Below are 23,968 nucleotides of genomic sequence, written 5' to 3' on the forward strand. Positions count from 1 at the left end.
TTTAATCTTGCCGGCCTACCTGCTCAAATAACTGACATGTATATCAGTCAGGAATCCTGCTGGGAGTTTGATTGAGAGTTCCTGGACTAAATATAGAAAGCATTCATTCACATTAATTTATAATATTGTCCTGGCCGAACCACATAAAGAGTTCCCTTACCCTGCGCTGGAAATCTAGTTTGAGCATTCTGATTAGCGGCTGAAATTAAAGTGGTTGTAAACCCTTACATATACCCAGTGAAGTGACTAGCTAAGGTGATATACAGATAAGAGGTGAGAGAGGGCACCCATGACACGTCCCATTCTGTATGGGAAAGGCCTCAGAGATGGTTTCATTCATTTTGATCTTAGCCGACAGATTACAGTGCCAAAAGCCAAAGTTTCATCCCCTCTCCTAGATCTGTATGGTCTATTATTGCTTGAAGAAAAGCCTAATCTACCCTAGCAAAAGCTTTTTGTGTGTTTGTGGATAAAAGCACTTAAAGGATAACTTCACCTTTTGGACAAAAATAATAAATGCTAATTTTTTTTACAGGTATAAAAAATGTGTTTATTATTTTTGTCCAAAGGAGCCTGTAAATCATTGCACCAGCAATCAATAGATCCCTGATGCCATGCAGGTCTCCTGCTGACCTGTCAGAATATTTGGTACGGCCAAGCAGATATTCTGACAGGAATCTTGAATTAACTACCATGGTGCTCCACAGTGCCGTGGTAGTTCATTGAAAACTACAAGCCCACAGCTGCTAAGGCTGCTGGGACTTGTAGAACCCTGTGAATGAGTGACGCGGCCATGTGGAGTTCCACCCATACGGCTGCGCGGTTTTCAAATCTGACAGATAGTATGGGGAGAAGTCGCCCCATACTGTCAGAGGGAGGGGGAGGCAGGTGTGGCTGCGGCTATGGGAACATGTTACATATTCCACAATAAAAACGGGTGGAATATGTAACATGTTCCATAGAGGAACTTATCCAAGTTTAAAGGGATATGTTTAGATTGGGAGTAATGGATGGCGTTAAAGGATAAGTTCACCTTTGGAACATGTTACATGTTCCACCCGTTTTTAGGATGGAACATGGAACATGTTCCCATAGCCGTGCCCGCCACCCCCCCTCCCTCTGACAGATAGTATGGGGAGACTTCTCCCCGTACTATCTGTCAGATTTGACAACAGCATGGCCATGCAGGGCTCCGTCCACATGGCCACGTCACTCATTCACAGAGTTCTGTGAATGAGTGCCTACAAGTCTCGGCACACTTAGCGGCTGTGGGCTTGTAGTTTTCAATGAACAATCACGGCACTGTGGAGCACTGTGGTAGTTCATTGAAGCTTCCTGTCAGAATATCTGCTTGGCCGTACATCCCGTATGGCAAGCAGATATTCTGATAGGTCTGCAGGAGACCTGCATGGCATCAGCAATCTACTGATCGCTCGTGCAGGCTCCTTTGGACAAAAATAATAAATGCACATTTTTTTACCTGGAAAAAAATGTGCATTTATTATTTTTGTCCAAAGCGTGAACTTATCCTTTAAGTATTCTTTGTGTATTGTCTTTACCATCTGTGCCTGGATTGAACCTAGAATAATCCGAGTGAACAAGATTTGGGATGTACGAAAGCAGTTTAGAAGACAAGATCTTCATAAAAATGTTTAGGTCCACTTTGAGAAGGAAGATAGGGCAGATGTGGGCAGAGTCATTACCCACCTTGGAAATATATGCTATATGGGTCTGCAGTGCGACTTCTGGAAGTTGGTGATTGTCTCCAAACAAGTCATATGTGGCTGTAAACCTATGTCCTGGAAGGACTTAATATAAGTGAGAATATAGCCATCCGGCCCAGGAGCCTTATCAGGCTTTATAGATTTTATTGCTTCACTAAATTCCTCCGCTGTAGGTGTGTCTAGGTCAGATATAACTTCCACTGTGAGTGTAGGTGATTCCAATACCTGTATATATTGTTTAGCCTTCCAAGCGTTTGGTCTCTGAGGCGGGAATAGAAGTCTATTCACCCTAATTGTAGAGGGATGCAGAATACACTTTAAAAGCATGAGCAATGTCAGGGGGTTTGACCAAAGCATCCCCCGAAACTGTCATGGAGAAATTAAATAATGTGTGTCCAGTAGCTTCATAGGTGTGACCGGGCTTATGAATACATTAAGTAACTGTCATGAATGAGGCAAGTCTAAGTGATCCTTTCATGGTAATACCGGGAAATATTCTGGAAAAAGGTTAAGATGTCCTGCCCATTCCAGACCTCCATATTAATAGAGTATGGAGGGCGAAGAAATTACACAAGACTGGAAAAGAGCAGACTATGTCTTTATACATAAGAAGTGGAAACAACAGTAGGTACAATTTGAAAACAGTATGAAAAGACTTTCGTGCCATTGTATCAACTATTGTAAAAAGTGAAAAGAAATAACTAAGCTGCCACCCTGGAGTGATCAATAACCACCATGTTTATCTTAAATCTCTACAGGGGGTGCTGTATAGCACAACCCAAAATGTGAAAATAAAGTGCTAAGTGCACATAAAACCAATCACAATTCATAAAAATTAAATATGCAATATATAAATCTCGAAAGTGCATATCATTATATATAAAACACAAAGTAATGTCCATAGGTCACTATAGTTGACCAAATTATGAAAGCCTGTAAACCACAATATTGCTTGGTGTTGTGTCTCCTTGACATCAGAGTGACAAAAACACGTTAGAGGCGTAACATACGGTCGTTGACTTCCGGTCACGGTGCTTTCTAGTTGCTGGAACACACAGCGATTCTGGGATCGAATGCAGCGGCGGCGCCAGCATTTTTAACATCACCCTGTAACATTAGTGCCGATGCTTAAGCACGTGATAATGTGAGCATTTTATCTTTGCTTTAATTTGATTTTAATAAATATACTACACTATATTTTCATCCCTGAGTTCTGATGCGTTTTTTTTGTGGAGCATATGAGAAGATTGGAGCATATTACCACAGGCTAAGCCTTACTTTTATTCCAACAAGCACAGCAGACCTTCTTTTTAAGTAAAGAGGTCATATCCTTTTGGCGAGTTATGTAATACTACTATACCACTGAGTGAAATATGGACACTTGATGATGAAGGAAACACAACACCAAGCGATATTGTGGTTTATAGACTTTTATTAGTTTGGTCAACTATAGTGACCTATGGACATTACTTTGTGTTTTAGGTATATATATATATATATATATATATATATATATATGGATTGAAATGTACACACATTTTTGAAGACAGTTGCATATTGATGTATGTATCCTCAATTCATTTGATACTTGTATGCACGTAGAGGCTTATATATTGCATATTTGAATTTCATGAATTGTGATTGGTTTCATATGCACTTAGCACTGTATTTTCACATTTTGGGTTGTGGTATATAGCGCCCCCATAGAGGTTTTAGTAGGTACAATCGGATATCTGGATGTGGACGAGTAAGTAGATGAAAACCATAATAGATTCAGAAAGAATAGAAGGGATGTTGACCACATTTTTACAAAACGAAACTGTCATTTCTAGCTCTAAAAAGCCTACTCAGAGTATTCCTCAAGTATCTTCTCTGTACAGGGGGAAGCATGGAAACCTCTCAAACCCAAATTCACATTTACTGGAATTAGAGCTGGCCATGCCTAGAGACATAGAGAAGACATTTAAAAGATGAAAATTTACAAGGTGACACCCTGTGGTGAATTCCTTTAAAGCAACTGCTAATCTGTCACATCTATGAAGATATTTAACATTTCAGATAATTTATCACATAATGTACAATATTTTAGAGCACACTTTTCTGCCCTTTTCTCTAATCCAATTATAAAATATTAAAGCCCACCTCTGGGCATAAATAAATAAAAAGGTTATTATATAGTAAATCACAACTTTCTCATGTGTGGGTTCCATAAACACCTCCTCCTGGCACATAACGAGATGGAGTCCTCCATACTCATCTCTTCCTTGCAATCTTGTTTTCTGCCTTGGGGACCAGATAATTTTGAACGCACATTATCCTTTTGAAGTATGGTCCCCATGCCGCCCCCTGTAATTTTGCTGCCTCTGAGATAGGATCCCTGCCACTGGATCAATGGATTGACTTCAGTACAATCAGCCTGCCCATAGATGGATCAAATCTCGGTAAGATCCTGCTGAACCAGCTGAGATTTGATCCATCTATGACCAGCTTAAGCTAGAGTGGGGGTGCAAAAAACAACTGAACAAACATCACTGTTCCTTCCTGTGGTTTCAAGTATTGAGGTATCATTAACTCAATCATCCCAGTCTATTTCACAAGTCCAAACCTTTATCTTTCCAGTTTCATCTTTGTAAGACACCAGTTTTCATCTTCCTAGAAGACTGTTTATATTTACAAAATTGTAGCTTGATGAAGAGCGGTGTTAGGCTTGAAACTGTGCAGTCACGCTTTTTGTATGAAGATACACCTGAAGTAAAGAAAGAATTTTTGCAACTTGGAGATCTCATTCTCATTTGTCTTTGGATGCTTACTGTATATATCAGACTACACTAGATGTAAGAGACTATGGAAAATTTACCTGGAATCCATAGCACAATCTAGTGCAAAATAGATGTTTTCAAGATTTGAGTTTATTATATGATCTTTGAACTCTAGATGATGGTGATTTTAAAGGGGTGGAATGTTACATAAAGGATCATAACCCCCAAGCTTAAAATCTTGTCCAAAGTTTGAATCAGATTTCTATCTGATATATGATAGAAGGAAAATTGATATTTTTCAGAAATTTGTAGAACAATATCTAATACAGTTAGCAGAACTGTGTCCAGAAAACAATTTAATTTGAGAAAACATAAAAAGGAAATTCTTGAAATCTCTCAAGGATATTCATGCTATCACAATTCAAGAATACCGAGGTTCTGTTTTTTTTTTCTTAAATCTTATTGTTTTCAGGCTTCTTTCTTGTCCTGTGCAAGCTCCCTATGCTCCACTGGTGCACCTCACAGCTACCAGTATAGGGTTAGCAGTGCCCTTGTTTCTGGTCACGTGCTCTGCTCTGAATGTGTCTGCACATAGATGTGTTGTTCATTTTGGGGGCAAGCAGGGGGGGTGGGGGGTGGGGGAACCTAGAACATGAAGTCTGAGAATAGCAGAAAAAAGGCTTGAATTTGAGAGATGAAACAAAGAAAGAAAGAGATAAAAAAAAAGGTACATTCGATTTATATTTAAATATATTGCATTTATTTTATAAAAAGGATGCGAGTTTAGCATCACTTTAGCCGCTTCCGTGCCACCCTATAGCAGAAATATTGCTACAAGGTGGCACCGGTGCGCAAAATCACACACACACACACACACACACACACACATATATACACACACGATTCACACTCTCGCGGTTTTCAAGGGAGGGTGCACGCACACCCCCGCCGACCCGCGGGTGCCGTGATTTGACCCCCAAAGATCAATCATCCAATTTAGGCCAGTGATGGTCAGCCTAAGTCAGATGCTCAATCCCTGTCCTATCAGGGATCTTCCTGCACCAGTGTTTACAGTTACACAGGTACAGGAAGTGATGACATCTTCTCTCTCTGGGCACATTTCGTCCCAGAGAGAGAAGAATCAAGAAAAAGTACAATCAGCACACTTTTCACAGTTAGAACACTTTAGAACACATTTAACACCTTGATTGCCCCTCCCCAGTTAATCCCTTCACTGCCCTGTCACCAGTGTCATTAGTACAGTTTGCAGATTTTTTGCTGATCACTGTATTAGTGTCACCAGCGACTTCAGATAGCATTAGCGTCATTTAGCGCCCCTCCCTGATAGCGTCAGATTGCCTGTCAGTACACCAGTAATCACATTTAACCCCTTGATTGCCAGGATCATACTCATACACAATAAACCTTCATTGCAAGTATAGTGTCTGAACGGATCAATATCTTCGATCAGATCAGCACTATACCAGCGTTCACATTTGTATAGTGTCCCCAAAAAAGCAGTGTTAGAGGGATCAGCCTCGGCACCTGCGTTTAGCCCCTACGCTTAGCCTCCCCCTTCTCCCCCAGCAAGTGCAGTGTCAGTAGATCACCGTCACTTGATACATTGGGGTACCAATATAAAATGGTAACTTGTAAAGGCTTTTAAAGCATTGCCTATGTAGGTATGCAGTTTGTCGCCATTGCACGGAGCATGTGCAGTTTTAAAGCATGTCATGTTTGGTATCTATTTACTCGGCATACCATCGTCCTTGATATGTTACAAAATAATTGGCCAATATATTGTGCTTTTGTGCATGAAAAGTAAAATAAAGTGTATATTTTTCAAAAAATTTGCATTTGAAAAATCAATGCGCGAGTGCTATATGACATAAAAATTGCAGCACCCACCATTTTATTCACTAGGGTGTCTGTTTTAATATATATATATATATATATATATATATATATATATATATATATATATATATATATATTTGGGGGTTCAAAGTAATTTTCTAGAAAAAAAATACAAAAAGTGTCAGAAAAGACTTGGTCTTCAGGTGGTTAGAAGAGTGAGTGACGTGTGGCATAAACGTCAAATGCCCCCACCCCCCAAAATGATCCCTTTTTGGTAAGTAGACACCCCAAACTGTTTGCTGAGAGGCATGTTGAGTCAATAGAAGAATTAATTTTTTTACCACAAGTTTTTGGAAAAATGACAAAAAAACATTTTTTTTAAACACAAAATTGTCACTTAAATGATTTATTGCTCACACATGCCATGGGAATATGTGGAATTACTCCTCAAAACACATTCTGCTACTTCTCCCAAGTATGGGGATACCACATGTGAGAGACTTTTTGGCAGTCTAGCCAAGTACAGGACCCCAAAATCCAATAAACGCCTTCAGGCTTTTAAAGGGCTTTATTTCCTCATTACACTTCCTGACTACCTATTATAGTTTCGGAGGCCCTGAAATGCCAGGATAGCACCAACCCCCCAAATTACCCCCTTTTGGACAGTAGACATCCCAAGGAATTTGATAAGAAGCATGGTGAGTATTTTGCAGAACATGTTTGTTGCCACAAGTTTTTAGAAACTGAAGAAAGAAAACAAAAACATTTTTTCTTTTCTTTTTTTATATTTCAAAACCTTGTGAGAAAAACAAGATCTGCTAAGGACTCACCATGCCTCTTTTTAAATTCCTTGGGGTTTCTACTTTCCAAAAAGGGGTCATTTGGGAAGGTTTGGTGCTATCCTGGCATTTCAGGGCCTCCAAAAAACTATGATATGTAGTGTGGAAGTGAAATAAGGAAGTTACGCACCTTCAGGATTTCAAAGTGGTCATTGGATCTCAGGCTCCTGTATGTAGCTAGGCTCCCAAAAAGTCTCACACGTTGTACCCCCATACTCGGTAGAAGTAGCAGAATGTATTTTGGGGTGTAATTCCACATATACCCAGGGCTTGTGTTAGCAATATATAATTTAAGTGACAAGTTTGTGTAAAAAAAAATAAAAAAATGTTTTTGTCAATATCCAAAAACTTGTGGAAAAAGAGAAATCTTCCATGCACTCAGTATGCCTCTCAGCAGATAGCTTAGTGTGTCTACTTTCCAAAAAGGGGTCATTTGGGGGTGTTTGTACTGTCCTAGTATTTTAGCACCTCAAGAAATGTGATAGGCAGTCAGAAAGTAAAAGCTGTGTAAATTCCATTACCTATACCATAGTTTGTAGATGCTAAAATTTGAGTTTTTTTGGATAGTGGATGACAGAAATGAGAAAATCTTGAGGTTTTTTTTCAAAATTTTTGGATTTTGTTTATAGCGCGAAAAATAAAAAGGTGATCAAATACCACCGAAAGAAAGCTTGATTTGTGTGAAAAAAAAGGACTAAAATTTCACTTATGTACAGTATTGCATGAGTGTGCAATTGTCAGTTAAACTAGTGCAGCACTGTATAGCAAAAAATGACATAAATTGCAGTATCTATACCATAGTTTGTAGACGCTATAACGTTCACACAAAGCAATCAATATACACTTATTGGGATTTTTTACCAAAAACATGTAGCAGAAAACATTTTGGCCTAAATTTATGACTAACTTTGAGTTTACTATATATTTTTTATAGCCGAAAGTAAAAAATACATTTTTTTTCAAAATGTTCGGTCTTTTGTTTATAGCGCAAAAAATAAAAAGTGCACAGGTGATCAAATACCACCAAAAGAAAGCTCTTTTTGTGTGGAAAAAAAGGACACAAATTTCATTTGGGTACAGCATTGCATGACCGCGCAATTACCAGTTGAAATAGTGCAGCACCGAATAGCAAAAAAAAGGCCTGATCAGGAAGGGGGGTAAATCCTCAGGAGGGCAAGTGGTTAATACAGGATTATCACAGAGAAGCCTTAATGTAGTTAGACAGTGACACTTACTGTAAATTAAAGAAAGATACAAGCAGAAGATTTTAACATGCAGCTGAAAGTCATCATCAGTGAGCCAGTAGCAATGGGCATTTTGGACAGGGATTTGGCAGAGAAGTTCTCTCCACCTTTTCCACGGGGGGGGGGGGGTTCTGTAGTTTTCTTCAGAAATCTTATAGTATGGAAACATGCTGGGTCTTTCTTACAGCTCTGCACAGGCTATGGCAGCACAGGGATGAGGTCATTGTTACTTATACTTGCATTGTCTTCTTAGCATAACTACAGAACATCCTGTAAATAGCAAAACACACATACAAACAAATAAATAAAAAGAGGGGTTTATTAAAAGAAGGATAAATTATAAAGTGCATATTTCTACAGAGTTTTCAATACTTTGATCCAATTTTCAAGGTTCTGCATCCTGATGTCCACTTACTTAAACAGTCAGTGCCCCTGTGTAAAAGCAAACAATCATCCAGTGCAAAAATTCCAAACAGCTATGGTTTCAAGCTGAGGAAACATTGGTTTATTGTTCTACTGCGGTGTTGTGATCATTGATGGCTTCTAATAGTAGTTCATCTGGAATATCAGCATGTCCCAAATTCCATTCAGCAACACTGTGATCAGCTATGTCTGCCAATTCTGCATCCTCAGCGGCTTCAAGAATACATGCATCATCAATGCAATCATCCCAGCCTCTTTCACAAGTCCCAATCTGCTCTTCTGCCAGATGTTCCTTTGTATGAATAGCGAACTGTTGTGTCTTTATGTTTCCGTTTTCATCCATTGTAAGACACCAGTCTTCATCTTCCTACAAGAATGTTTATATTTACATAATCAGACTTCTACTTAGTAGAAGGGACTTGTTTACAGTTGTACGTAATCACATTATACCAGTGCAGTGTTTCTCAACCTTGTTCCAGTCAAGGCACCCTTTAGTCTCACGACTTGCAGTGCGACTTTGCCAGGCGACTTGAGTACTACTTTGAAGCGACTCTGAAGCAACATTCAGGGAATGCCTGGGTAATCTTGTAATGTTGGATCCAAATCACATCAATATAGATGAGGATCTGACTTGGAGGCGACTTCTATTGAAGTATATCAGCACAAGTCAGATAGAGGTCACCTTGAAGTAGTACAGGAACCTTTTCTAAAGTCGGAGAGACTTTAGTAGTGCTAATTAAGACACCTCTCATTGACTAACATGGGATTTTACATGTCATGCAACTTGGAGTCTCACAAATCAGATCCCAAGTCGCGGCAGTGTGAACCGAGCATTAAAATTATGGACAATCTTGAGGCACCCCATTTAAATAACTAACTTAATAGTTTTACATAATGCAGCAGCATCTACACACATAAGACACCCAACATTAAAGGTGACCTATTATTCCAAAGCAAATATATTTTCATACACTGGTATTGACTAGTATTCCAGCAATTCTTCTTCCTTATTTTCTCTCCCCAATGCAGCTGTGTCTCCAAAACTGAAGGAGAGGGATGGAGGGTCAAATAAAGATGTTATGCAGGTGCCCAATGTCCTCCTCATCAACCAATGATGTCAATGGCTGTTAGGAAACCTGTGGCTTTGTATAACAAAAAAGTAGGCTTGATTCGCCCACTGTCTTGTACACAATTTTTGGGTAATTTGAAGCACATTTAGGCATTTTGCCATGGCACCCCTGAAGAATCCAGAAGCCACCCTGGCTAAAAAAGGCTGTACCAGTGTTTAACCAGGGTGGTGTAAGCACAAAAAACTGTTTGTCCTGGATCCGCTTCATGAGTTGTCATGGTCTGGATGAGACAGCCGCCAGCACCATAACAACACAAAGTGGCACATAATTGTGAAGTGGAAGAAAAATGGTAAATGGTTTTCAAAATTTTTTACAAATTAATATTTGAAAAGTGTGGCGTGCATTTGTATTCAGCCCTCGAGTCAATACTTTGTAGAACCACCTATCGCTACAATTACAGCTGCAAGTCTTTTTGGGGATGTCTCTACCAGCTTTGTACATCTAGAGAGTGAAGTTGTTGGCCGTTCTTCTTTGCAAAATAGCTTAAGCTCTGTCAGATTGGATGGATAGAGTCTGAACAGCAATTTTCAAGTATTGCCACAGATTCTCAGTTGTATTTAGGTCTGGACTTTGACTTGGCCATTCTAACACATGAATATGCTTTGATCTAAACCATTCCATTGTAGCTCTGGCTGTATGTTCAGGGTCGTTGTTCTGTTGGAAGGTGAGCCTCCGCCCCAGACTCAAGTCTTTTGCAGACTCTAACAGGTTTTCTTCTAAGATTTCCCTGTATTTGACTCCATCCATCTTCCCATCAACTCTGACCAACTTCCCTGTCCCTGCTGAAGAAAAGCATCCCCACAACATGATGCTGCCACCTCCATTTTGCACGGTGGGGATGGTGTGTTCAGGGTGATGTGCTGTGTTAGTTTTCTGCCACACATAGCGTTTTGCTTTAAGGCCAAAAAGTAAAATTTTGGTCTCATCTGACCAGAGCACCTTCTTCCACATTTGCGGTGTCCCCCACATGGCTTCTCGCAAATGGGACATCTTATGGCTTTCTTCTTGACACTCTTCCATAAAGACCAGAATTGTGGAGTGCATGACTAATAGTTGTCCTGTGGACAGATTCTCCCACCTGAGCTGTGGATCTCTGCAGCTCCTCCAGAGTTACCATGGGCCTCTTGGCTGCTTCTCCGATTAATGCTCTCCTTACCTGACCTGTCAGTTTAGGTGGACGGCCACGTCATGGTAGGTTTGCAGTTGTGCCATATTCTTTCCATTTTCAGATGATGGATTGAACAGTGTTCTGTGAGATGTTCAAAGCTTGGGATATTTTTTTTCTTTTTTTATAACCTAACCCATCATTAAACGACTCCACAACTTTATCCCTGACCTGTCTGGTGTGCTCCTTGGCCTTCATGATGCTGTTTGTTCACTAATGTTCTCTAACAAACCTCCGAGGACTTCACAGAACAGCTGTATTTATAATGAGATCAAATTACACATAGGTGGACTCTAATTACTAAACAGGTAACTTTTGTAGGCAATTAGTTCCACTAGATTTCAATTAAGGGTATCAGCGTAAAAGGGGGCTGAATACAAATGCACGCCACAATTTTCAGATATTTGTAAAAAAAAAATGTGAAATCCATTTATCAATTTTCCTTCCACTTATGTGCCACTTTGTGTTGGTCTATCACATAAAATCCCAATAAAAGACATTTATGTTTTTGGTTGTAACATGACAAAATGTGGAAAATGTCAAGGGGTATGAATATTTTTTCAAGGCACTGTAGGTCCACTGTTGGCTGACGTCATTCAGCTGGTCCAGGCTCTGGAGGGATCCCAACTTTAATGTCAGGATCCACCCAGATGCCTGACAAGCAGCTTGCTCAACCTATTAGCATGCCACTGAGAGCTTGAGCCAGCCACTTCCACCCCTTCCACAGGGCAGTGCTCCAGTGAGAGCTGGATGGGCAGAGCAGAGAGGTGACTGACAGTCATCAACTCTCTGCTCACTGAAGACTGAGAACTGAGCGATCGGCATTCATTGATCACTCCGTTCTCAAGCCTAGAGACAGTGAGGGACAGGTGCAGTATCAGATCAATGCTGCATCCACCTAGGTGAGTATGAAGGGTTGTTTTTTTTTAATCCCACACTTTTCTTTTAAACATGAGCATAACACATACCTCTTTAAAAATAGATGGAAGACATATTTCAGGAGGTAAAGAAAAACCTATGATAAAACCAAAGCACAACAGTGATGATCATACAATAGAGGTGTTATAATAATTATTTTTATTATTCTATTATACCTTAAACGAAAAAAAACTGATACAAACTTAGCATATAAAATACAATAAATCAAAAAATCATAATATAATCTATAGAATATTTTTATAATAATTTGCTAGATTACAGTATATTTGGTAAAAAACAAAACAAAACAAGTGCAATGATGTGACAAAAATGACTTACAATCAGACTTAAAGTTCTGTGCCCTGCAGATTGGATCGTGGCATTTCTGATACCAAACATCTCTCTTCAGATCTACCAGAAGCCTAAAGAGAGAGATACAACAATGAAATCCTAGTGAACAGAGCCAGACAATGTCCATGCAAGTGCAAAGCAACGTGCACTCACTTCAGGTGAACGTAGACGTTGCTGCATGTGAAAAGACCTTTTTTGGGCTGTATTAATTCAACTATCAATAATACAAGTTTTGGTTACCTGTTCCTCACTAAATTACACTCTTCCATGTATGCAGGGCATGCATAGTGGTAAAACAATCACTGCTCATAGTAACTTTGGATGTGCTGCCAGATAGTATCAATCCTTCAAACAAGCACACAGTCAATTGAAGAAAGCCACGTTCGGTGTTATGTGGTATTTACAGGAGTTAAGAAGTTATCAATCAAAAATAGGCCTTTGCAAGTCTGATTAAAAATCTAGGGAAGCTAAACATCTGACTTGTTGTTATCAATAGTAATGATTACAATGTTAAATGGATTCATTTACATTAATGAACCCCAACAAATACTCTACTGCCACATGAGCAATGAAGGAATATGATCATAAGAAGATGTAAACACTGTGTATATAGTTAGGAAAAGTCAGGATATACAGTGGATATAAAAAGTCCACACGCCCGTTAAAATGTCAGGCTTCTGTGATGTAAATAAACGAGACACAGATAAATCATTTCAGAACTTTTTCCACCTTTAACCGCTTGCCGCCCTGCCACTGTGTATATACGTGTGCAGGGCGGCAGTGGAGCGCAAAACCACGTTTTAAAACGGGTTCCGCGCTCCCGACACTTTCGCCGGCAGGGGGCGCACGCGCGCGCTCCCGCCGACCCGCGGGTGACACGATTTGATCCAGGAGGGATCAATCATTAGATTTCAGCCAGTGATTTCTGGCTGAAATCACATGATCGGTCCCTGTCCTATCCTGTCCTGTGTTGACAAATACACAGGGCAGGATATGATGTCATTCTTCTCTGCCTGGACACATTCCGTTCCAGACAGAGAAGAAGACATCCAAAAAGTGAGTACACAAGCACTACACTACAGTTAGAACACTCTAGGACACATTTAACCCCCTGATCGCCCCCCCCCCAGTTAACCCTTCACTGCCCTGTCACCAGTGTCACTGATCAGTGAAGCGATTTTTACTGATCAGTGTCGCTGGCGACTTCCGATAGAGTTAGCGCCCCTCCCAGATAGCGCCAGACTGCCCGCCAGTACACCAGTAATCCCGTTTAACCCCTTGATCGCCCCCCCAGTTAACCCCTTCACTGCCCTGTCACCAGTGTCACTGATCAGTGAACCAAATTTTTACTGATCACTGCATCAGTGTCGCTGGCGACTTCCGATAGTGTTAGCGCCCATCCCAGATAGCGCCAGATTGCCCGCTAGTACACCAGTAATCCCATTTAACCCCTTGATCGCCCCCCCAGTTAACCCCTTCACTGCCCTGTCACCAGTGTCACTGATCAGTGAACCAAATTTTTACTGATCACTGCATCAGTGTCGCTGGCGACTTCCGATAGAGTTAGCGCCCCTCCCAGATAGCGCCAGTTTGCCCGCCAGTACACCAGTAATCCCGTTTAACCCCTTGATCGCCCCCCCAGTTAACCCATTCACTGCCCTGTCCCCAGTGTCACTGATCAGTGAACCGATTTTTACTGATCACTGCATCAGTGTCGCTGGCGACTTCCGATAGTGTTAGCACCCCTCCCAGATAGCGCCAGATTGCCCGCCAGTACACCAGTAATCCCGCTTAACCCCTTGATCGCCCCCACCCCCCCCAGTTAACCCCTTCACTGCCCTGTCACCAGTGTCACTGATCAGTGAACCAATTTTTACCGATCACTGTATCAGTGTCGCTGGCGACTTCCGATAGTGTTAGCGCCCCTCCCAGATAGCGCCAGATTGCCCGCTAATACACCAATAATCCTGTCTAACCCCTTGATCGCCCCCCCCTGAGTTGACCCCTTCACTGCCCTGTCACCAGTGTCATTGATCAGTGAACAGATTTTTACTGATCACTGTATCAGTGTTGCTGGCGACTTCCGATAGTGTTAGCGCCCCTCCCAGATAGCGCCAGTTTGCCCGCTAGTGCACCAGAAATCCCATTTAACCCCTTGATCGCCCCCCTCCCCCCCAGTTAACCCCTTCACTGCCCTGTCACCAGTGTCATTGATTACAGTGAACAGATTTTTACTGATCACTGTATTAGTGTCACTGGTGACTTCCGACAGTGTTAGCGCCCCTCCTAGATAGCGCCAGTTTGTCCGCTAATGCACGGGATTTTTTTTGTAGCAGAATACATTTTGGCTTAAATTTATGACTAACTTTGAGTTTACGATATATTTTTTATAGCTGAAAGTAGAAAATATTGTTTTTTTTCAAAATTTTCGTGGTTTTTTTGTTTATAGCGCAAAAAATAAAAAGCGCACAGGTGATCAAATACCACCAAAAGAAAGCTCTATTTGTGTGAAAAAAAGGACGTAAATTTCGTTTGGGTACAGCATTGCATCACCGCGCAATTATCATTTGAATTAGTGCAGCACCAAACAGCAAAAAAAGGCCTGGTCATTAAGGGGGGTAAATCCTCTGGGGCTCAAGTGGTTAATGTAACCTATAAACTGTACAACTCAGTTGAACAACAAACTGAAATCTTTTAGGTGGAGGGAAGAAAAAATAAAAAAATAAAATAATATGGCTGCATAAGTGTGCACACCTTAAAACTAATACTTTGTTTAAGCACCTTTTGATTTTATTACAGCACTCAGTCTTTTTGGGTAGGAGTCTATCAGCATGGAACATCTTGACTTGGCAATATGTACCCAATTTCCCTTGCAAAAACACTCCAAATCTGTCAAATTACGGCAACTACTGTTCAGATCACAGATTTTCGATCGGATTCAGGTCTGGGCCATTCCAAAACTTTAATCGTCTTCTGGTGAAGCCATTCCTTTGTTGATTTGGATGTATGCTTTGGGTTGTTGTCATGCTGAAAGATGAAGTTCCTCTTCATGTTCAGCATTCTAGTACAAGCTTGAAGGTTTTGTGCCAATATTGACTGATATTTGGAACTATACATGATTCCCTCTACCTTGACTAAAGCCCCAGTTGCAGCTGAAGAAAAACAGCCCCAAAGCATGATGTTCCCACCACCATGCTTCACTGTGGGTATGGCATTCTTTTGGTTATGTGCAGTGCTTTTGTGCCAATCAAATCTTTTGGAATTCTGGCCAAATAGTTCAACCTTGGTTTCATCAGACCATAACACATTTTCCCACATGCTTTTGGGAGACTTCAGATGTGCTTTTGCAAAATTTAGCGGGGCTTGGATGGGTTTTTTTTTTTGTAAGAAAAGGCTTCCATCTTGCCACTCTACCCCATAGCCCAGACATATGAAGAATACGGGAGATTGTTCTCACATATACCACACAGCCAGTACTTGCCAGATATTCCTGCAGCTCCGTGAATGTTGCTGTAGGCCTCTTGGCAGCCTCCTAGACCAGTTTTCTTCTCGTCTTTTCATCAATTTTGGAGGGACATCCAGTTCTTGGTAATGTCACTGTTGCGCTATATTTTCTCCACTTGATGATGACTGTCTTCACTGTGTTCTATGGTATATCTAATGCCTTGGAAATTCTTTTGTACCCTTCTCCTGACTGAGAACCTTTTAACAATGAGATCCCTTTGATGCTCTGGAATCTCTCTGTGTACCATGACTTTTGCTGTAGGATGCAACTCAGAAAATGTCAGGAAAGAACTACTAGAACAGCTGAACTCTATTTTGGGTTAATCAGAGGCACTTTAAAATGATGGCAGGTGTGTACTGACTCCTATTTAACATGATTTTGAATGAGATTACTTAATTCTGAACACAGCTACATCCCCAGTTATAAGAGGGTGTGCACACTTATGCAACTGCATTATTTTTTATGTTTCCCCCCCACTAAAAGATTTCAATTTGGTTTTCAAATTGAGTTGTACAGTTTATAGGTCACATTAAAAAGGTGGAAAAAGTTCTTAAATGATTTATCTTTGTTTCATTTTTTTTTACATCACGGAAACCCGACATTTTAAACAAGGGTATGCAGACTTTTTATAACCATTGTAGGTAACAACCTAGACTATAGAGGTTAGGTGCCCTGTACACAATGAAATAGTTCAAAACAAGAAACTACTGTATAAAGTCTTATGCACACTGGGTGTTTTTGAAGCTACTTCTAGGGGTGTTAGGCTTTATTTTTTTTTTTTTTACTGCCTCTAAACTCCCCTGCATGTTAGTCTATGTGTCCATGCACACATAGGCTTTTAGCAGTGTTTTGTGGCATGAGGGTTTATTAGCGAAAAAAAAAAAAACCGCACTGCCAGTGTGTCCTGGCGCAGCAGCATTTTGGCAGAAAAAAAAAATGCTTCACGCGCTTCAGTGTGTGTAAACGCAACAAAAATGGGAAACTTGCGGACCCTGGTGTGGACCAGGATCAAAATTTACAAGGGGTGCTCTCTTTAGCCTTTCATTGCTCCAACTTGCATCTGAGGAGGTGGAAGGTCTAGAGGTTCCACTTACAACTCTAGAAAATGAAGCTGCTATTTTTTCATTTCCTAATAGCAAGATCTCTGGTCCCGATGGTTTACGTGGAGAATGGTATAAAGAACATGCCTCCTTTATTGTCCCTAAACTTCTTGAGTCTGGGAAGTTGCCTCCCTCCATGTACCAAGCTCACATAGTTGTGCTCCCTAAACCTAGTAAAGACCTATGCTATTGTGCTTCATATAGACCTATTGCCCTACTAAATTATGACTTTAAAATCCCAACCAAAGTCCTAGTGACAAGGATCATGAAAGTTCTTCCTTCTTTAATCAGCATTTATCAAACAGGATTTATGTCAGGCAAATCCACTGATATAAATCTTAGAGTATTTACCCATCTTCAGCTTCTCTTTGATAATTCTCATACTAGAGTAGAGTAATGGTGGCCCTAGACATCAAAAATGCTTTTAACTCTATTGGCAATATATGAACAAGGTACTGAAATGCTTAGGCCCAATTTTTTGTAAGTGGTTTAAAGGATAAGTTCACCTTTGGAACATGTTACACATTCCACCCGTTTTTAGGATGGAACATGTAACATGTTCCCATAGCTGCAGCTGCGCCCACCATAGCTGCAGCTGCGCCTACTGCCCCCCTTCCCTCTCACAGATAGTATGGGGAAAAGTTTCCTTATACCCACATGGCCCCGTCACTCATTCACAACTTTCTGTGAATGAGTGCCTACAAGTCCCGACAGCCTTATCGGCTGGCAAGTCATTGGCCATGTCTGGATCAAGACTGCGCTTAAGAATGGACTAATAAGTATACCAATCAAATATATTTTCTAAAAAGGGACATTGTCCACCTACATAAATTGTCTGTTTGAAGAAGGCCTCATTCTTTAAACTGCTACTCTATCCAGGATCCATCTTTCGTGTTGGAGCCAGCATATGCACAGGATATCAGTACTGGAAAATCAAGCCAGAGTACAATAGGCTACATAGTAGCAATCACAAGTGCGAGTGAGGCTGATGTCCACATAAAGTGACTTTGTGTTAACATACATCCTTAGAATATCCTTATAACAGTACTCTTCTCCTCTGGACCACGTATGGTTAATACTTCTCTGGCTTGGATGTTTTGTGGCTACATCTTATATATTACGGTCTATAAACAGGATCGCAAAGTAGAGCCATACTTGATATAAACTTTAGTATAAAGCATACTGGGACTATTTTGACTCATCCTCTATCCATGACATACCAATAGATCTGTAGATTCAGGAATCCACTCAATATATATCCTTGCCAACTGTATATAGGACTGACCGTGGATTAATACCTGTTCAGCATGCTGTGCATTTAAGACCTTGTGGCCACTCTATTTATCCCTATTTGTCCTCTATGACTGTCCCTTTGTCCTGAGAGCGTTCAGCTTTGATTGGCATCCAATTGGTTTATTATGAAGATATGACAATTATATTTATGTATCACTTTGATCAAAGATATCCAATTGATCTTTAGATGTGACGCTTGACACCTTTTAATGAGTGTGTTTATATGTTCAATGTGCACTCGCTTTTCATTAATAAAGTTAATTGTTAGTCAAAGATATCTGTCGGTATAGAAAACTTTGTTCATCATTTTTCTATTTTTTGATACATGATTTAGAAAATGCCTTCTTTGGGTTGAGGTGCTGAGCTAAATCCATACTTTTTATGTGAGAATTTTGTGGTTTACATTTTTGCACCTGCAAAAAAATGTGCATTTATTATATTTGTCCAAAAGGTGAACTTATCCTTTAAGTTGTACATAGATTGCTCTAAATGGCATCCAACAACTGTGTAACTTTGTCCATCCATGTGGCATAATGCATTGGTAAGGATCAGCTTCACAGAGGTAATCTTGCTTAAGCTGGCTCACAGATTGAATTTGTTCCGTGAGTGGCCCTGTCGACACCACCCAGCTTGACAACAGTCAACTTTTCAATTGATTTTTGTCTAGAGAGCTGGGCAGCAAATTCGTGGCCAAATCCATTCACACTGTTTAGTGTGGATGAGTGAATCAGGTTATTTCCCTTGTTCAGCCCACATGACCAGCCTAACATTAAAGGATACTTGCACAATGAATGTAGTAGTAGTAGTAAAATTTACCTGATGGTGTACAAATGCTGGTTCTTTTCTCTATTTTCACCCCACCTGTTGTCCTTCTCACCCCATCCAGCTTGGGATGCAGGAAGGCAGGTTATGTCACACACTGCCTTGTAACATATAGAACATCAAAGACTTTGGGTTTTAAGATATATGTTATGGGAATGCAGGATGATGACACTTGATGATAACTAAGGGCTTAGGACACTTGAAAAAGGTTAAAGCTGCAGTGTTGTGAAAAATAAAAAAACAGAAAATTCAGCACAAAGGACATAGCTTACAGTCAGTAGGAGGTGTCCTTTGTGGCATTTCCCACTTCTTATAGTTAAAATCTTCCCTCCCTGCCCCTTTACCCTTGTAATCTTCATCAAGACAGAGCCCCACTACGCCCACCCTTTGCTAGCTGTGCAGTACTACAACTTTTATGAATGAATTGGGATCTATGAATGGAGGGGGTGGACCTTTCATCATCCTCCATTCTTACAGCCGATTCTGTTTTACTCATAGAAGCTGTAGTACGGTTTCTATGATTGAAGCAGCTAGGTGGAAAGGGTGGGCATAGTCAGGCTCTCTTGATGAGAGGCTGTGACAGACTCTTAGTTGTATTAACCCCTGCTGCACTAGAAGATTAGGGAGTGGGTGGGGTTCAGGGACGGAGGCAGATTTCAACTAAAAGAAGAGAAATCAGCACAAGGAACGCATCCTACTGACTCTAAGTTAAAGTCCCTTGTGCTGATGTTTCTGTTTTTAATTTTAGGTATTCCCTAATGCTTATGTATTTATAACATTTAGTTTGGCTCTTTAATTAACCCAACCTCCTTTACACTGTAGGTGCAGGAATCCTTTCAATTCATGCTTGCTTTAACAACCAAGTATATCCAACATTTACTTTTAACTCTCTGTAACACAAATACATAAAATAATGTACACCATATATACCAAACAATAAAATATAAAAAGGAGGGGTGTTATTAGAACCATAGCAATGTTTCTATTTTTGCTTAACTACAATAAAATATAACTTATGTCTGACTGGTCTTTGTGGTGAATACATTTATAAAAAGAAACAACTTACATGACATTATTGCTTTTGTGAGCACGGCCTATGTTTTCGCACCAGCGGTAGTTGGTTGTGTCATAGACAAGCAATTCCTCTAAAGCAAAGTAGTTCCACTGCCGAATACCTTGTGCAAATTACATAAAACAAAATCTTATTTTAATACAAGAAAAATGTTTGACATTTGTATGCCGCATATAATAATTGCAAATAAAACTGCACCAAAATGATCAGAAATTTTGCCACAAAGTAAACAATAAGGCTACACTACACTACTCTGGATCCATCTACGCCGTTCTTTCTGGCACAAAAAAATAAAGCTTATATTAACCTGTGAATACTAAATACACACACACGTTAAAAAAGTGCGGAAACTTTTTGAAGAGCCCTCATAGAATTTAAAAGCGCATGTGCATAAACTCATTTGTTGGCTAGAATACTGATTTATTCTAGCCGTTAGAAAGAATTTGTGCGCATTTACACTCATATACTGTATGTATAAAATATGCCAGTAAGCTCTTCTCTCTGAACGCAGATTTGGGGCCTTTTTTAATTAATTCCCCTTAGCACTGCTATAAAATACAAATATAAAAAGGGCACAATATGCATGGATACATTGGCTAAATAGAGCTGCATTCACCTGAAAAAAAAAAATCTTTTATGTATGTGAATGAGACCTAAAATGTAGGAGTTCTCATATCAATGGTTTAATGTTTATTACTATTTCTACATTGTGTTTTTTACTGCATGAGCAAGCAGAAGAGTAGTTTGTGTAAATCCCCAGAAACATACAGTGGGGATCAAAAGTTTGGGCACCCCAGCTAAAAATTTGTATTAATGTGCATAAAGAAGCCAAGGGAAGATGGAAAAATCTCCAAAAGGCATCAAATTACAGATTAGACATTCTTATAATATGTCAACAAAAGTTAGATTTTATTTCTATAATTTACACTTTCAAAATAACAGAAAACAAAAAAATGGTGTCTGCAAAAGTTTGGGCACCCTGCAGAGTTAATATCTTGTACTGCCCCCTTTGGCAAGTATCACAGCTTGTAAACGCTTTTTGTAGCCAGCCAAGAGTCTTTCAATTCTTGTTTGAGGTATCTTTGCCCATTCTTCCTTACAAAAGTCTTCCAGTTCTTTGAGATTTCTGGGCTGTCTGTCACGCACTGCTCTTTTAAGGTCTATCCATAGATTTTCAATTATGTTGAGGTCAGGAGATTGTGAAGGCCATGGCAAAACCTTCAGTTTATGCCTCTTGATGTAATCCCCTGTGGATTTTGAGGTGTGTTTAGGATCATTATCCATTTGTAGAAGCCATCCACTCTTTAACTTCAGCTTTTTCACAGATGGCATCAAGTTACCATCCAAAATTTGCTGAAATTTTATTGAATCCATTTTTCCTTCTACTCGTGAGATGTTCCCTGTGCCACTGGCTGCAACACAACCCCAAAGCATGATTGATCCAACCCCATGCTTAACAGTTGGACAGAGGTTCTTTTCATTAAATTCTGTGCCCCTTCTTCTCCAAACGTACCTTTGCTCATTCCGGCCAAAAAGTTCAATTTTAACCTCATCGGTCCACAGAACTTGTTTCCAAAATGCATCAGGCTTGTCTATATGTTCATTTGCAAAGTTCAAACGATGATTTTTGTGGTGAGGATGTAGAAGAGGTTTTCTTCTGATGACTCTTCCATGAAGACCATATTTGTACAAGTATCTCTTTATAGTGGAATAGTGTACCGCAACTCCAGTGTCTGCCAGATCTTTCTGGAGGGATTGTGCAGTCAAACGTGGGTTTTGAATTGTGTTTTTCTCACAATCCTGCGAGCTGTTCTGTCTGATATTTTTCTTGGTCTTCCAGATCTTGCTTTAACTTCCACTGTTCCTGATGACTGCCATTTCTTAATTACATTCCGAACAGAGGATATTGACATCTGAAAACGCTTTGCTATCTTCTTATAGCCTTCCTCAGCTTTGTGAGCGTCAACTATTTTCAGTTTCAGTTTTCTAGACAACTGCTTAGAAGAACCCATGGAGCCGATTGTTGGGGCAAGGTCAGATGAGTCTGGGCATTTAAAACCTTTGAGATTGACATTACCTGGTCTTCCCAGACGATGATTGAGAACAATCCATGACACTGGCAGGTCTCAGCTTGGCAAAGGGGGCAGTGCATGCTATAAATTCTGCAGGGTGCCCAAACGTTTGCAGACGCCATTTTTTTGTTTTCTGTTATTTTGAAAGTGTAAATGATGGAAATAAAATCTAACTTTTGTTGACATATTATAAGAATGTCTAATCTGTAATTTGATGCCTTTTGGAGATTTTTCCATCTTTCTTTGGCTTCTTTATGCACATTAATACAAATTTTTAGCTGGGGTGCCCAAACGTTCGATCCCCACTGTACATACAGTCATGGCCGAAATTGTTGGCACCCTTGATATTTTTCCTGAAAATCAAGTATTTCACACAAAAAAGGTATTGCATTAACACATGTTTTGCTATACACATGTTTATTCCCTTTGTATGTATTGGAACAAATATAAAACAGAGGCAGAAAAGCAAATATGACATAATGTCACACAAAACCCCAAAAATGGGCTGGACAAAAGTATTGGCACCCTTAACTTAATATTTGGTTGCACACCCTTTGGAAAACATAACTGAAATCAGTCGCTTCCTATAACCATCAATAAGCTTCTGACACCTCTCACCCGGAATTTTGGACCACTCTTCCTTTGCAAACAGCTCCAGGTCTCTCTTATTGGAAGGACACCTTTTCCCAACAGCAATTTTAAGATCTCTCCACAGGTGTTCAATGGGATTTAGATCTGGGCTCATTGCTGGCCACTTCAGAACTCTCCAGCGCTTCTTTGCCATCCATTTCTGAGTGCTTTTTGACGTATGTTTGGGGTCATTGTCCTGCTGGAAGACCCAGGATCTTGGACGCAAACCCAGCTTTCTGACACTGGGCCCTACAGTGCGACCCAAAATCCTTTGGTAATCCTCAGATTTCATGATGCCTTGCACACAGTCAAGGCACCCAGTGCCAGAGGCAGCAAAACAACCCCAAAACATCATTGAACCTCCACCATATTTTACCGTAGGTACTGTGTTTTGTTCTTTGTAGGCCTCATTCCGTTTTCGGTAAACAGTAGAATGATGTGCTTTACCGAAAAGCTCTATCTTGGTCTCATCTGTCCACAAGACGTTTTCCCAGAAGGCTTTTGGCTTACTCAAGTACATTTTGGCAAACTGTAGTCTTGCTTTTTTATGTCTCTGTGTCAGCAGTGGGGTCCTCCTGGGTCTCCTGCCATAGCGTTTCATTTCATTTAAATGTCGACGGATAGTTCGCGCTGACACTGATGCTCCCTGAGCCTGCAGGACAGCTTGAATGTCTTTGGAACATGTTTGGGGCTGCTTATCCACCATCCGGACTATTCTGCGTTGCAATCTTTCATCAATTTTCCTCATCCGTCCACGACCAGGGAGATTAGCTACAGTGCCATGGGTTGCAAACTTCTTGATAATGTTGCGCACTGTGGACAAAGGCAAATCTAGTTCTCTGGAGATGGACTTGTAACCTTGAGATTGTTGATATTTTGCCACAATTTTGGTTCTCAGGTCCTCAGACAGTTCTCGTCTCCTCTTTCTGTTGTCCATGCTTAGTGTGGCACAGACAGACACACAATGCAAAGGTTAAGTGAACGTCTCTCCTTTTTATCTGCTTTCAGGTGTGATTTCTATATTGCCCACACCTGTTACTTGCCCCAGGTGAGTTTACAGGAGC

The 23,968-nt window shown here is 40.3% G+C and overlaps 1 protein-coding gene across 2 annotated transcripts in view; it reads right to left on the bottom strand.

The window, feature by feature from the left end:
• Window positions 1-8,552: 8,552 nt before the first annotated feature.
• PRIMPOL (primase and DNA directed polymerase) overlaps window positions 8,553-23,968 on the bottom strand; it is a 45,736-nt gene continuing 30,320 nt past the window's right edge. Inside the window, exons 10-13 of one of the 2 annotated variants that reach the window (XM_089669628.1) lie at window positions 20,197-20,305; window positions 12,399-12,481; window positions 12,110-12,156; window positions 8,553-8,693 (exon numbers count right to left, since the gene is read on the bottom strand). In XM_089669628.1, coding sequence (XP_089525754.1) covers window positions 8,682-8,693; window positions 12,110-12,156; window positions 12,399-12,481; window positions 20,197-20,305 — 251 coding nt within the window. In that variant the 3' untranslated portion in view covers window positions 8,553-8,681. Of the gene's footprint in view, window positions 8,694-8,724; window positions 9,214-12,109; window positions 12,157-12,398; window positions 12,482-20,196; window positions 20,306-23,968 lie in introns of those variants that run through there. The other variant, XM_089669627.1, reaches the window with a different exon arrangement.

Source organism: Staurois parvus, unplaced genomic scaffold, assembly GCF_062004578.1.
Source record: "Staurois parvus isolate SC_StPar_1 unplaced genomic scaffold, SC_StPar_1.0 ptg000080l, whole genome shotgun sequence".
Taxonomy (NCBI): Eukaryota; Metazoa; Chordata; class Amphibia; order Anura; family Ranidae; genus Staurois; species Staurois parvus.